This window comes from Colossoma macropomum, unplaced genomic scaffold, assembly GCF_904425465.1.
Source record: "Colossoma macropomum unplaced genomic scaffold, Colossoma_macropomum, whole genome shotgun sequence".
In the NCBI taxonomy this organism is placed as follows: domain Eukaryota; kingdom Metazoa; phylum Chordata; class Actinopteri; order Characiformes; family Serrasalmidae; genus Colossoma; species Colossoma macropomum.
The window spans coordinates 19,907,430-19,922,635 of NW_023494806.1; the positions used below are offsets into that span (position 1 = coordinate 19,907,430).

At 37.7% G+C, this 15,206-nt stretch overlaps 1 protein-coding gene across 1 annotated transcript in view; it reads right to left on the reverse strand.

Moving 5' to 3' along the window:
• The window catches only part of LOC118827041 (E3 ubiquitin-protein ligase rnf213-alpha-like), an 80,592-nt gene that overhangs the window by 13,059 nt on the left and 52,327 nt on the right, over positions 1–15,206 (reverse strand). Inside the window, exons 37-46 of the mRNA XM_036598254.1 lie at positions 8,580–12,101; positions 8,367–8,503; positions 8,155–8,253; positions 6,752–6,867; positions 5,149–5,271; positions 2,847–2,893; positions 2,485–2,629; positions 2,254–2,392; positions 1,482–1,661; positions 182–312 (exon numbers count right to left, since the gene is read on the reverse strand). Of these exons, the coding sequence (XP_036454147.1) occupies positions 182–312; positions 1,482–1,661; positions 2,254–2,392; positions 2,485–2,629; positions 2,847–2,893; positions 5,149–5,271; positions 6,752–6,867; positions 8,155–8,253; positions 8,367–8,503; positions 8,580–12,101 (4,639 nt within the window). The remainder of the gene's footprint in view (positions 1–181; positions 313–1,481; positions 1,662–2,253; positions 2,393–2,484; positions 2,630–2,846; positions 2,894–5,148; positions 5,272–6,751; positions 6,868–8,154; positions 8,254–8,366; positions 8,504–8,579; positions 12,102–15,206) is intronic.

Sequence of the window (15,206 nt, forward strand, 5' to 3'; positions counted from 1 at the left end):
CAAGTAAGAGGAAGTCTGTGTACATGTACACACACATGCTTTTATCTGTTGACTGGTGCACTGGATTGGACTTCATCTACTTCATCAGGGCTGTGACCTAATTAAAATACTGCAGATAACTATATGTCCCAAGAATGTCAACTGAAAGATGATGAGAAGGGAGGAGGATGTAATGTAGTACCATTCAGATTGATGATGTTTGACCAAATCTGCTCAAATCTCTCTTTTAACACCCAGCTAAATGGGAAACAGCAGGTCCTTGACTTGTCCTTCTGTCCTCTTGTTGACAGGACAGACACCTTGCCTTGAAATCTATAAAAAAATGAAGACACATACAAGTTATATTTATTTATTCTAATATTTAAAATAACTTGTATCCCTTTAACAAATGTCTCTTGTGAAGGTCATAAAGCAGCGACTGAGGATTAAACATACATAAAAGGAAACATGTCATTTGTACATTTGTACATACAAATACGATTTACTTATCACATTTTAACTGGGCCAACAAGTGTAATGACTGATAAAGATCCTGCTGTAAAGTTGAATTAATTTATGAAACAACTTAAGATTTTTAATACATGTGGTTTATTTTTGAAAATTACATGCAATGTACTGTCATGACCAAGAGCTGTCTCTTCTGCCCAGGGTCTAGACATATATAAATATCTCTAATATGTTCTTATACTATTGCCCTAATAACTATCTGTAGTCTAACTTCTTTAAAAAGAATTAAAGGAACAAAAGGAATAACAACAGAAAGTAAAAAAGGATAAAAAGGAACACAAAAGAATAAGAAGACTTCAGCTGCTGAGTTCTTGTGGAAGGAAGGAAAAGGCCTTCTCTTGAGCTTAAAGTGGCAAGATGTTTCCCGGACAACCACAGCGCAAAGATCATCACGAAGCATCCCTTTTTTATATCCTGTTTGGGGTGATGAAGTAAAGATATGGAATTACACAATTCCATATCATCTTAGTCCCCATTGTATCCAAACCCTGCACCCTTTTTGGAAACCCTTAGAACCAAACACACACGATGTCATTTTTTTGAAAAACCATTCTAACCTGGTCGTACCAGGCTGTTTCATCCTCTCAAGGCCATCTTACACAGCTTCTTCACCCAAGTGCAGGAGTTCACTTCAGCTATATTTTATACTGTCATCTAACAGAATTCCCCTTTAATTAGTTTTTACCTCGGCTATAGTTTATACTGTCATCCAACAATTCCCCTCCTTTCAATCATAACTTGCAGCTATAGATTGCAGAGTTTCTTTGTGAGTTTTAAGAGTTCATTGAGTTCATTCCCTTTTGAGGTGATATCCCAAATGCATGCAGTCTACAGCCTGTTTCCCAATGTTACCTTTTGTAGGAGATCTCCAAATACTCAAGTTAGCTAATATTTTAGTTTATTGATTACTAATCGGGAATGTTTCATTAAATCTTTCTGACAGTACCATGACTAAAGCTGACTCAGTAACTCACTCAGTAACTGGGATTTTCAGCAGATTCCACTGATCCTCTTGGAATACATTCAGCCACAAATCTGACTTTTCAGAAGACTGCTCAATGAGGTTATCCAAGTTGTTGTCACCATCAATGACTGCCAGAATCTGGGCCAGGGCCGAGGCTACAGTGTCTTCCAAATAAACCCAGAGCATGTGTCTGCAAGACAGAAAATATTAATTTTATTTTTAGCCAATGTATTGGTCAGACATTTACCACAAAAAAATCATTTGTAACTATAAATCACCAAAGTACTCAGGATACTGCATTTCATACAGTACTGTGCAACAGCCAGAGATCATCTTTTCATTCATTCAATGTGCAGTCAGACTAACCCAGTAAAAATGACAGCAGCAAAATAAGCAGGTCACATATATTTAACAGAAAATTACACCAAAACCTCCAACTACGCTTAGATTGGTCAGAAAATGCTAAACCAGCAGGGTCTGTACTTTAGTTACCCAGAATCCAACAGGTTTTGTGGTAAGCAGAGCCTTTATCATGCTAGGTAAGCTAATGCTAACAGGCTCCTCTCTCCTAGTTGGCAGCACTGTTTAACATTTATTAATTGTTAGACAGATATTTTGGCATTTATTGAATGATGGCATGAATATTATGCAGCCTTCACGTAAGCACTTTTTTTTCATTTGAAGTAATGCAGAATGAGATGGCAAAAAGCGGTATAAATGCATCAAGTCACTTACTCAGAATTTATAAAAATTGGTAATCATATCACATAACTTGTATTTACCTAAAGGAGCCACCTTCAGCAACAAAATGGCCAGACAAAGCCTGAGTAATAACCCAGTTCTCTCTTTTCTCAGTTTTTTCTTGGGTGTAAAGATGGCTGATTATTCTTCCCTCCAGCAATTTTATGAAGGTGTCAGACACTGCCGAGAACAAAATCAACACTCCTCATTAACCATCTTCAATGCAATAATTACAATGCATATAAACAGCATAAACACAGGAATATTCTTACCGGGGTATTTGTTATGCAGCAAACCGTGAAGAATTTCAATACGTTTTGTTGCTCTGTGAGTGTTATCTGCTTTGTCATGTAGCTGCAAAATTCCCTTCTGCAAAGACTTCTTCATCAGGAACAGTGTGTCAACCAGGATTTCCTGCTATATAGAACAAGAATTCTGTATTTTAATGTTTATCGCATACGCCTGTGTGTTGTGATCTGCTACCATCTATAAAAGCAATTAATAACACAGAATCATGGCTACATACTTAAAAGAACAGTGTTAATGGCATTTATATGACTTTAAAGATTATCAATATTATTATCATTACCACTATAATTATGTAAGACAATCACAAAAATAAAGTAGAGCCTACCTTTTCCTCTGTTATTGTGGTTCCATAGCTGTTTGGGTCATGATTCTCTATAAATGTGAAATAATTATAATTTCTGATACAGTACTGGAAAAAAATGCCTTTACCAATACACCATTTTTCAGTTAACAAAAGAATGTTAGTGTACATAGTAATTCATAGCAATTCAGCCATTCCCAACAATGTTTTTGTCTGATATTCTGTAGAACGTTATATCATTAAAATCTTTACTTATGTGTGATTTCAGTAAAGGACTGTGTGAAAATCAGATACCACCCTTTCATTTATTTAATTTATGGTAAAAGTGTTTTCTTCTGTGTCAGGACAAGAAGGGCATTCTGAAACAATGCACTGGAGTTATTTCAGTTTTAATTTACTGTATCAGATCTCCAGTGAATCAAAAGTGTACATACATTGACTGTCACTTTAAACAGTCTGGCAAACTCTAGAAATTGATGTAATGACTTTTGATTGGTTCATCTTCAGTATTAGTAGTTAAATAGGAGTGCATCTCTGGCTGTACTGAAGGGCCTATCTTCACAGGCAGTGCCTTTTTGCCCTTTTTGCCTTTTTGCCATGGAAAAAGCCAAGCAAATCCACCTCCAGGTAGGGGTGAGTGATATGAACTCAAATGTACATCAAGGTATTTTCTACTATTTGGAAAAAAACAAAAAGTGAAATACCAAAAATTGAATAAATTTATAATAGTAACAATAACAATAACAAAACAACACTGCAATAATAATAATAAACATTGTTGTTACTAGTACTTTTATGGCTGTTGCCATTAATATGATGATGATGATGATTATTATTATTATTATGATAATAATAATAATAATAATAATAATAATAATGATAATAATAATAATAACAGATTGGCACATGCACAATAATAAACTGGTATAAACACTATAATTATTAACACGACTGAGTGACTGAAAAGAGCATTTGGTGCAGTTTTGTCTGAAACACCCTTTTGTTGTGTTATTTAAGCTATGTAAGCTAAAATGGGGCCGCGCTACAAATGCAAGTACTACAAGCACTTGTACACAATTGTATGTAAATATAAAAATCTTGGGACCACACGGATACTGCATCAAAGCCTTTTGCACAGGGAAGAACTTTTCAGGTGATCACCAAAAAGACCTAGCCTTTTGGAGGAGTGTTCTCTGGTCAGATGAAACAAACATTTTACTGTCTGGCCATAACAATGCTAAGTGCCATAACAGTTTTGAGAACATAAGGATTTAGGGCCACTGCACCAAACCCCGGATGACCAGTGATGCAGTCTGCGACCTTGATGTCAAACTGAATAAAACTTAGACAGTGTTCAAAAACTCCACTTTATTCATTGCATAAATGAATAAATGAAATTTATTCAGTGCATCTAAGAAATCAGGACTCGGGTTATATCGAATATGGAGCTGCTGAACAGATCATAAGAAGCGAGCTGTCACAGTTTTAGGGAATGTTCTACCATTTGGACGCCTCTGCTGCCCACTGCTAATAATTTTCTGGCACTGCGTTAACTCTTCGGCAGCTTGGGTCAGTGGCTTATACTGTTAAGGCACAAGATAAACTGCCTGATCAGAAACACCTTCCCTCATCGAAGATGGGGATGGAAGTAGAGAAAAATCTTCAACCTCGTAAGACTCAGTTGCAGAAGTGTTGTTTGATTCTGTCACTCTCCATATTTTCTTGTAGCTAACGTGCACTAGTTCTAAAAACACAGCAGTCCAGCCCACCGGTTTCCCTCGCAGCCCCACCTTCAAACCCATAGATCACTGCAGTGCCACTCCCAGCGTGCCCCTTACATTTTTGAGCGTTTTTCAAAGTTGAGCCAAGGCTGAATACAGTGGGATGTAGTTACTCTTTAAAACTTGACCAAGCTAAGACATTTCAGCAGGACAATGATCCTAAGCATTCCTTGTGACAAAATGGATTAAAGACAGCAAAGTGAAAGTACTGGAGTGGCCATAACAAAGCCCTGACCTGAATCCCATAGATCACTTGTGGACTGAAAAAGTATGTCTGAGCAAACCTGACTGAGTTACAGCAGTTCTGTCAGCAGGAAAGGGCAGAAATTCCAGCAAAGTACTGTGAGAACTGTGTTTGATTCAAGTTAAGCAATTAAAAGACAATGCAACCAAGTACTAACAAAGTGTATGTAAACGTTTGACCCACTGAAAATCTGATTTTCTGCAATTTAACAAGCTTATGAGCTTTGTAGTGTAACTGAAGTGTTACATTACAAATACATAATCCTGACATGTTTGGATGAAAGTGAATATTAGTATATTACCTTTACCAGAGGAAGAACTTTTCTTCAGAATCTCAGAGACACGCAAACGCTGCAGCTCATATATATCACCAGGAAATCCTGCGGTTGAAATAAGTTCATCCAGGTGTAGCGAAATCCAGTCATCTACAATCGAGGTGTTTCATTAGTTGAAGACGAAGATGCATGACATAATGTATGTGTTTTTATGCAAACCTCAATTCCAAATAAGTTGGGATAGTATTTGAAATGCAAATAAAAACACAAAGCAGTGATTTATACATCTACTTCCAACTGTATTTGAACAAAAACAGTACAGAGACATGACATTTAATGTTTCATCTTATCAACTTAATTATTCAATGTTTTGTAAATGTCCAGTAGTGCCTGCAATACTTTACAAAAAGTTGAGACAGGAGCAATTTAAGACAAGGAAAGTTGAGATAGGAGCAATTTAAGACGAGGAAAGTTGAGATAGGAGCAATTTAAGGCAAAGAATGTTCAGAAAACATTTTGAAATAGTTTGGCCATAAAGGGAACATCCAGGATAAAAGCCTCATCCTTTACGGGAAAGGACAGGTCAAGGCTCATCAGCCAAAAATCCATTAGCATCATGTACTGTGATCTGAAAAGCCAAACTTTCAGACTGTTTATGGAAATACAGAACTTTGTGTCCTCTGAGCCAAAGAAGAAAAGGACCATCCAGATTGTTACCTGTGTAAAGTTCAAAAGCCAGCAATGATATGGGTGATGTATCAGCGGGTAACTAACATATCTGTGAAAGCACCATTAAAGCTGAACACGTTTTGGAGCAACATATGCTACTACCTAGACGTCGTCTTTTTCAGGGACATCTATGCTTATTTCAACATGACAACAGCAAGCCATACTTTCTACATGTTGTAACAGCATTGCTGCGTAATCAGAGAGAGCGGGTGCTAGACTCAAATGCAACTCACTCAAAATACTGACAAATGAATAATTCATGTGGTTATATAATTATTAGCAGCAAACTTATTTAGATATTTAAATACCACAACCTAGTGTGAGTCAGCCTCTGCTAAAAACGTAAAAAGTAGCTGATTGTTCCTGGCTCAAATACTAATATACAGATAATGATGTAGCTTCATATATTGCATGCAGAAATTCATGTCAGACAGAAATCTGAAAAAACTACATAAATTGAACTTGCAGATTGCAAATTCTACATTTTACAGGCATTAGTTTTTAACACATGGCTGTATTGTCCCGAAAAGGCTCATCCTTTACATCATCCTGTACAGCATTTTTTATTGGCCCCAGGATGATGGAATGGCATTTCTGGAGTCCTGAAATTAGGCTTGATTTGGATAGCTTGCAACTAATAGTAACAGAGTTGCTATGAATAGTACACTATCAAAGTTACATAAAGAGCTTATAATAATCATTGTATGACTGAAACATTCAGTGATGGAAGTGACATTAAAATCTGAACTGATGGCTAGTACTGATAGATGGTTTGTACCAAATTGTAATAAATATTCTTACTCTCAATTTACTGTTCGAGCTACTTATCCCTTACAGGTGCACAACCATTTCATAAACTACCAAATAAATCAACCAATACAATATATAAAGCACAACTAACCTCCAAATGAAGCGATATAGCCACATCCTCCTGAAATCCTTGGCAATCTTGTAAGAAGAAGAACATCAAAAGTGACTCCAGCATTGACTGAGCTTCTGAGTTGAATAATGCAGTGTCTGAGGATTTGACATGAAAAAGACAAGAATTTTACTCAAAAAAAATGATCTATGTGGATAATTTCCTAATAATGACACAGCACTAAGTAATTTATGTGGATATTACTACTTACTCCAACTACAAGCTAATTGTAAAATGAATCAGAAATTAATAAGATATAACATATTTATTAATGAATGTTTACTTTAATGTTAAACAGTGACAAACATCATAGAGTCTGAACAATATTTGACATTTTGTAAACAATATGGTGGACACTGAAGTGAGAAAAATCAGGCCCAGATCATCCTTTGGGTTTTATGATCACGGGTCCAGGGGCCCAAGAGAGCAATTATGACAAAATCTAAACAGTTGTTTTGGCTCGTGGTGGTAAGTTCACTAACAGCACTGCAGTGAAAATAAATATCATGTCCTAACAGCAAGCGACACAAGCAAGAAAAACAAAAACAAAATGCTTCCATTACAGTCAGTGAGGATGTCTACACCAGGTACGAGCAGCAGAGCACATTTTTGACCTTTCTACTTTTGACATTTCTGTTTTTGACGGGTTATGTTGCTCTACAATTCTACCTTAAAATGGATGAGAAGTGGAGAAGAGATGTTTCAAGCCTGGTAGACCAACCAGGAAATCTGTTTGTAGCATGGAATGTTTAACTAGTACTTCATCATGAATTACATAAAATCACATGAAGCGCGCAGTGCACAGAAAAAATCTGCCCCGGGTCTATTCTCTAAACAACGCCCACTTCAGTGCGGCGTCTGGGACTTTACTGCTTCGCACATGCAGCCTGTTTGAAAGCACTGACCACTTGTAACATGGCCGCCGAAATGAAAAGCAAGACCTTACAAACTCCACACAGAAAGGACCCTGCTGGGGAATCGAACCCAGGCCCTTCTTGTTGTGTTTGGTGACCCACTGTGCCACCATGCCACCCCATACCGTAAAGTTTTAGACTAGTTTTTAACCTGTTGATATAAGACCCACATGATTATGCAATACCGGGATGGGGAGGGGACAGTGGGGAAACACGTGGGGATGGGGACAGAGATGTCAGGGACAGAATTTCATCCCTATGCAGCTCACTAGTATGTACAATAATGCATGTTACATGCATAAACAACATGCTTACCTTTAAAGTTGAAAGTGAAACAGGTTTTTTAAATAGTATTCTGAAGCCATAGCTATACTATATAAGTAGTTGCAGTCATTTTAATTACTTTAAAAACTCATCCATTGGCTATACACTACGTTTCTGAGTTGTGAAATAGTTTGTTTCTCTTTTTACCTCACACAGAAGAGAAGTCTCTGACTTTTTTTCGGATCATCAAAGTAAGTTTGCAGTAACAGGAGTTTGCGTCCCCTCGCGTCACCACAGAGAAATTCACTAAAAAAAGCACAATAAATAACCATCACATTTCACAGAATGACACTGCCTTCCAACAATGTTCCTCAATTTAAATGAGAAAATATGCTCTGAAATCCATTAAAAAGCCTTACCTTACTGTGTGAGAAAATGACTGCTCTGTGTAAAATTCATCCAGTAAGAACAGAGAGGAGTGATCTTCATCAATGTTAAGTTCCTTATTGATTTGCTCCACATCTCTTTTATTTAGAAGCCGAGAAAACGTGGATACCTATAAAAAACATCACAGATTAAAATTATTATAACATTCATTTGTATTATTTACAAACCATATTTATTAAACATACCTCAAGAGACACTCCTCCAGGTATGGTCTGTCTGTATGTTTTCAACATCTCTATCAGGTTGCTATGTGGCTGCTTTGCAAAATACACCTCCAGAAATTTTTCAGAGTTCTCTGTGTATTTTGTTGCCCTTAACACTGCATCTGGAGTTGCACACTGAAGAAGCATTTCCTTGGCCATTTCAAGGACTTCTTCTCTCTTGTTATGATCTAGTTCCTGGGACACAATTTCTGGGCAGCACTGTAAAAGCACTGATGCACATGTATCTTCTGTGTATCCTACGATGGTGTCAAATTTTTTCTTGGAGATGCACGACTGGTCTTGGGACTGGTAAATTTCATTTGAAATATCAGCCACAAATGAGTCAAGCCAGTATTCCAGTTCAGCTTGCATCTGTTTAGCATGCTTTGGGAGGATACTGCTAATCTCCAAGCAGTGTTTTTCCAGTCGGTTCAGCAGTGGTGTAGGGAACTGCTCATACACTGTGCTTTTCTCTTCAATGACAATTAGTCGGAATTCATCTTTTACTCTGCACTTAACACGATGAGATCCAAGCCCAAGGTCAACATAGTAACTCCCCCCTAATTTGACATAACACTGATTCAGAGCATCATAGAGACTCTCATAAAGGCTCTGAATATTTAGTAGGACAACTGGCCTTCCTGTCTCCATGCATGTCTTCACTCTGTTTACTGTGCGGCAAACCTGAGAGTACTCTTCATCACGTGGGAATCCTGATCCAAAGATAACTTCAGTGTTGCTTTCATCAACAATCTTCTGAGACCTCAAAATCTGAAGAGCAGCGTGATTGACTGTTGGTAGTAGAAGATACCTGGATGTAAAACCTGATGTTCCCATGTCAAGGTTTTCTTTCAGCAATGAGATTGTGTCACATTTCTCTGTTCTCTGTTTAAGAACATCCCAGAATATTTCCAGAACATTTATGGAATCCAAACCTTCAAAATTCCTTTGCACAGCCCTTGTTAGATCTTCATCTGATGGCCTCCCATTTGTCTCTGTAGCATAGGACACAATCAACTTGACAAGACTGTAGAAGTCCCTGAGTCCAAAGAATTCACTGGTCTGTTTCTCAAGTACTCTTAAGTAAAACTTAGTAAGCATGGGAATCAGAAACCCAATTTCAGTGTTGACGTTTTCTTTATCACTTGAACAAATGTCACCGGCTGTGTTTTGCAACTCTTCTGTCACTGGAGATGTTCTTAGAACCAAGATGCCACGGTTCATTTTTGCTGGGTCCAGTGACCAGTTGGAAATTCCAATAAATCCAACTTTCTTGAAATCATCTTGATTTTCGTCATCAACACATCCATATTCCAGAAGAGGATGCAGTGTTTTCAGTGGCATTTTTGGAGAGTCCTCTGCTAATCCAATTTCATCAAGGACCACAACAGAGACATATTCATCCAGATTTTTGTCTTTTTGGAACTGTGCACATTGTCGGAATATTGAGATGATGCCATCAGGAGAAGAGTGTGGGCTGCACTGAAAAGAGGCCAGCTGTGCCTGCTTGTAGCCTTTGAATAAGTCATTTTGGGATGCCTTACCCTGCATTGCGTGAGCAGCAATCGTTTTAGACAAAGACTTTGAGCTTCCAGGTTTTCCAACAAGGAACAAAGGAATTCTTAAATTCATGCAAACAACCATCATGAACACGTTTTCCTTTAGAGCTTCATTCTTTGCCACTGAAGGTGGACACTCAACATTTGAAATGAATGCTTTTTTGCAAAACTCAATCTCTGTGCGAATGTCAATGTCTGAAGAGAAAACTTCTGAAACTTTTTCCAAATATGCATCTCGGTTCTCCAGTGATGCTAAGTAGCAGACTCCTACTGCAAGAATGAGAGACAGAACTAGATCGTCAACATTTCCTTTCTTCCCTCTTATTTTGTCAATTTCAGGAAATAATGTTTCTTTCTGATGATAAAACCACATGACTGTTTTCATGCAGCGTTCTATGTCTCTGAGACTGACCATCCTGCATTCATCAGTTAACTCTGCCATATGCTTCTGAGAGGCAGAGATTACCTTTGTAAACAAAGGTTGGTGCCCATTATGAAGTTTTTCTTTGCGAAAGAAAGTCTTGACCATCTGGTTGATGTAGAGCTCCTGGGTGTGCTCGTTTAACTTTCCAAAGTCCCACACAAGGGGTGTCAGACTTGGAGGTAAAGGCTGAACTCTGTACACTAACTGCCTCATTGGTATCTGTCCAAGTTTCTCCTCTGTATTCTCACATCGGACTCTGTACCCTAATCCAGCTCGCTCCAATTGCTCTATGGCCTCCTTTGTGTGCTTCCTGTAGGGATTGCATGCTGCAATAACCTTAAGGCAAGGTGCATCAATTTCTTCTCCATTGACAGACTTGTCACAGATCACCTCTTTGATTGCATTCACAGCCTCAGTTGTGTTAGCTTCGTCAAAAAACAGCACTGTGTCCAATTTATGAACTTCATTTTCTTTTGAAATCTTTACAGCCTCTCTCACTTTACTGTAAATAACTTCTGATGTTGTTCCACCATGCACCCGCACCACAATCAGGTTTTGTCTTTGCTTCCCTGATCTCAACAGATCACACATGAACTGCACGAGCCGAGTCTTTCCACATCCTGTTTCACCCATGATAATCACAGGAATGTCAGACTCAAATCGGAGGTGAATGGCGAGCATCTTCATCACATTATCTAGCGTCAGCTGGTATGTATCATCTGGGTCTTCCACAATTTTGACTCCGAGGACTCTGCTTATAATATCAAGCTGCTCGAACCGGTCCAGTGTCTCAAAGTTAATGTTAAATGGCACTTTTTGTGCTCTTAACTGGGCAAAAAGCGTCTTATCAATTATGTTCTTCTCCACTATGGTATTTGTTCGAACGTCAAGAGCATCTAGGTTGTGAATGTGGAATCCTAAAAATGTCATGGAGTCATGATCAGCATTGAACAAGATGTACGGATGAGCCTGTTGTTCCCAACGTCTTCTGAGCTGAAACTCTTTGAGAACAGTGTCCTCTCCTGTCGCATCTGTTTCTTTCTCATCACTGTCATCAGATGTTCTCAGTGACCGCATAGAGAAGTCTTTAGACATTGTGATCATGAATTTTACCACAAATTTTTTGAAGCCTCTCAGATCATCTTTTAAAACATCGCTACAGAAAACTGACTGTTCACACTTCTTCAACTGGCTGCTCAGAAAATGTGTGAAATTTCTCAGCTCTCCCCAAGATGGATTTTTGATGTCACAAAACTTTAAAAGACATTCTAACCATTCCTTTGGTGAATCTTCAGCAGATCCAGGTTTGAAAGAGAAGCTCTCAAGTTTGTCATTTCTGTATCTTTTAAAGTACTGATATGTGCGTTGAAAAGCTTCGCTACCAAATTCTGAGTCATCCATTAGCTGATACTCTTTGTCAGATGGTCCTTCCTGCTGTAGATGTTCTTGAGTTTCCTCAGGGGACAGGCATTTAACGGTTGGGAACATTTCCAAAAATGCGTCTTCTATTTGAGATGAAATCTAAGAGGAAAAAAACATTTGTGATTATAATACAAGAATTTTAGAGTGCTAGCTGTACTGTACCTATAAATGGGCTGCATAAACTGACTGTAGCCTGTCTTGTATTTTGTGTAGATCAAATCAGTTTCAGGTTTTGTTTTTCCATGAACAATTTGTTTCTGCCAGCACAGTAGGTATTATAACAATTATAATAATAATAATAGTAAGCATATATAAACATATTAATATGCATATATAAGCTTATAATACATAACAATTTATAACAATACTTTGCAACAAAAGCTATTATTTGGAAAGTGAGTGTTAAACAAATTATAACTGTGAGTATAATAAGAAAAGATTACATCCCTAATTATTATGAATAATTAATTATACAATTATAACAAAAACATTCCATGAGGCCTATTCGGTTGTCATTAATGAAAGGTTAATTCACATGGAAATCTGTCTGAATTAACATGTATTAACATTTTATGGCCTTTTTAAAAAGAAATTGCTTCACAGACATCTGCAATTTAATTTAAATAACAAAGTAGGATACAAGGATACAATGTAGGATACAATGTCTTAAATGCCTGGGTGATATCTGATGGATTATTGTCAAAAGGTTTCTGCATTTAACATTACTATGTTTATAGCTGGCATGAACAGCTGGCACATTTGTGATTTTATGACTTTATATTTTACAGATTTAAAATTTTAATCCAACTTCATTGTCCTGAAGTTGTCCTAAAACAGATTTAGCATCGTCCCAAGCACAATTTATATATTCCTTAGGATGATTGGATGGTGTTAGTCTGGAGCATTACCACTTTATTACAACTACTTCCTCCGTATGGCGTTAATTTTCCATTTTTTTTTTTCCATGAGTTTTTAACCTCACTAAAACGGTCCTCTCTTTAATGAATTTTCCATGAGTTTTCCAATGTGTTTACCAATGTTACCTTAACTGGGCTGACATTAGACACTCAGCACTTGCCCCCTGCCACCAGAAGTAGAAAACATATTGGAATTCAGGTGCTTTAGTTTCATTTTGTTTTTTTTGTTTGAGCCTTGTTGACGTCTTACTGTGAAACACCACCTCCGCTTTTATTTGTTGTGCACTGTAATGCGCTTTGACTTTTTTAGGTCTTGCTTTATTGAGCTACTCCATTTGAAACACCATTATTTCAAGTTCGACAGACAATTCCTTTTTATGATGGAACAAAACAACAGATGCCATACTGCCCCAGTGCGAATAGGACTGAAATCTGTCTGAATTAACATGTATTAACATTTTATGGCCTTTTTAAAAAGAAATTGCTTCACAGACATCTGCAATTTAATTAAGTTTTAGATCAGTTTTAGGCAGCTGCTCAGAGTAGCCCATATTGAGTTGCTGTGTGTTAGCACAAGATTTGATGAGTCAAACAATTTTCTCTTCTCTGGAATTAGACATCAGCAGACAATTCCTACTGACAATCAGTGTGTCCCAATTCAGGGGCTGCATCCTTCGGAGGCTGCATTTGAAGGCCGACTGCGTCACAGCGGCGCGACTAGGCTGTCCCATTTTGAAGGCTCCTTCATATGAGGCCGAGTGGCAATGTGTCCTTCTTTTCCATGGCAACGAAGGATCCAAAAAGTGCATCCTTCGCCAGCCGACAACATCCTGAGGTTCATTGTATGCCGGCAAGGATTTGAGAACATGGCGGCATCAACAGAGAAGTGAACGGCGGCTGAAGAGACACTTTTAAATATAATTTAAGTATATGTAAATATAAGTATTGGGTTTAAACTGAGGCAAATGGCTAATGATATCAAAAAAAAACCAATCTCATTAGTAGCTGGCAGTGAAGCATCTCCATCTTTAAAGAACTTTAAAAGAACGTGACAGGAGCGGCGTTTCATGGCGCAACAATAAGGGCAGAACAGCGGTGCTGTGACGCAAACAGAAAATCTGCCATCTCATTTCAGTTCAGCTTTCATGGGTGTAATCAGCCTTCGAAGGACACACCTTCGCAGACCGCGTCCTTCGAAGGATCCAGCCCCTGAATTGGGACACACTGAACATGTCCTGCCTCCCTAACCAGTCCTAACAAGTTAATTAAGGCCTAACAAGTTAATTAACTCATGAGGCTACACAATAGGAAGGGTGTCCTTTTGGGCATGCCACAATTACTATTTTGTTTTGAGTTAATCAAATACAGAACAAATGTGAATTATCATTTGGAGAAAATGTTGTTTGCTGCAGAGATAGTGTGTACTAGACAGGCTGACTAGATAGTTGCTGAAATGCACAAAATGTGCACAAAAATCATCACAAATTCTGTTGACATATGTTCTACATTTCATACATTAACTGATACACTACATTATAGGGAATCAAGACGTTAATAGATAGATGAGTAGCAGAAAAGTAAAAATTAATTAATTTATTTATACATTTATTTATTTATAGATTTCTAAGAAAGACTAAACCATGCTATTGGCTAATCATAGAGAAAGCTCTGTGCTGATTACTCTTGCCTCGTTTTTGAAAGGCTGACAGTGAGGGCAGAGTTTCTATGTAGCTGCGCTAGCAAAGAAGATGAATTAAGGCCTTAATACACTCATATGTACCAGCAACTGGAGCTAAAAGGATCAGAAGCTCCAAAAGCAGTTTAAACTGGTTTACAGACATACAGAAATGAGGTGGAGAAACTCTCCATTCTCCTTTTGCTTTTCTAAAGTGGAAAATCATCCTGCACACTGTCACATTTGTCTGTTTCATGAGAAAAGGACAATTCTTTGATAGATATTCTGTGATAGATATTCTACGAACAACATAGCAAAATTAAAAAAATAAAAATATAAATTGCGTTGTACTCAGTGTGTAACAACCTTAACGGCCTTTAGACAGTGGACAGTTGGACAGCGACTGTACTCTGTTTCAGGAAGAGGGATTAACTGCACTTAGCAGAGCTGAGCAGTGAAACAGATTTAGATGTGTCCATGTTGGTGAGTCTGTATTAGTGGTATTTTGATACCATTTTTTTTTCAGACAGAGTACAAGTACGAGCACATGTTTTTTAGTGTGAGTACATTCTTTTTAGATACCACACTGACTAACCTGCTTAGAATTAAGTA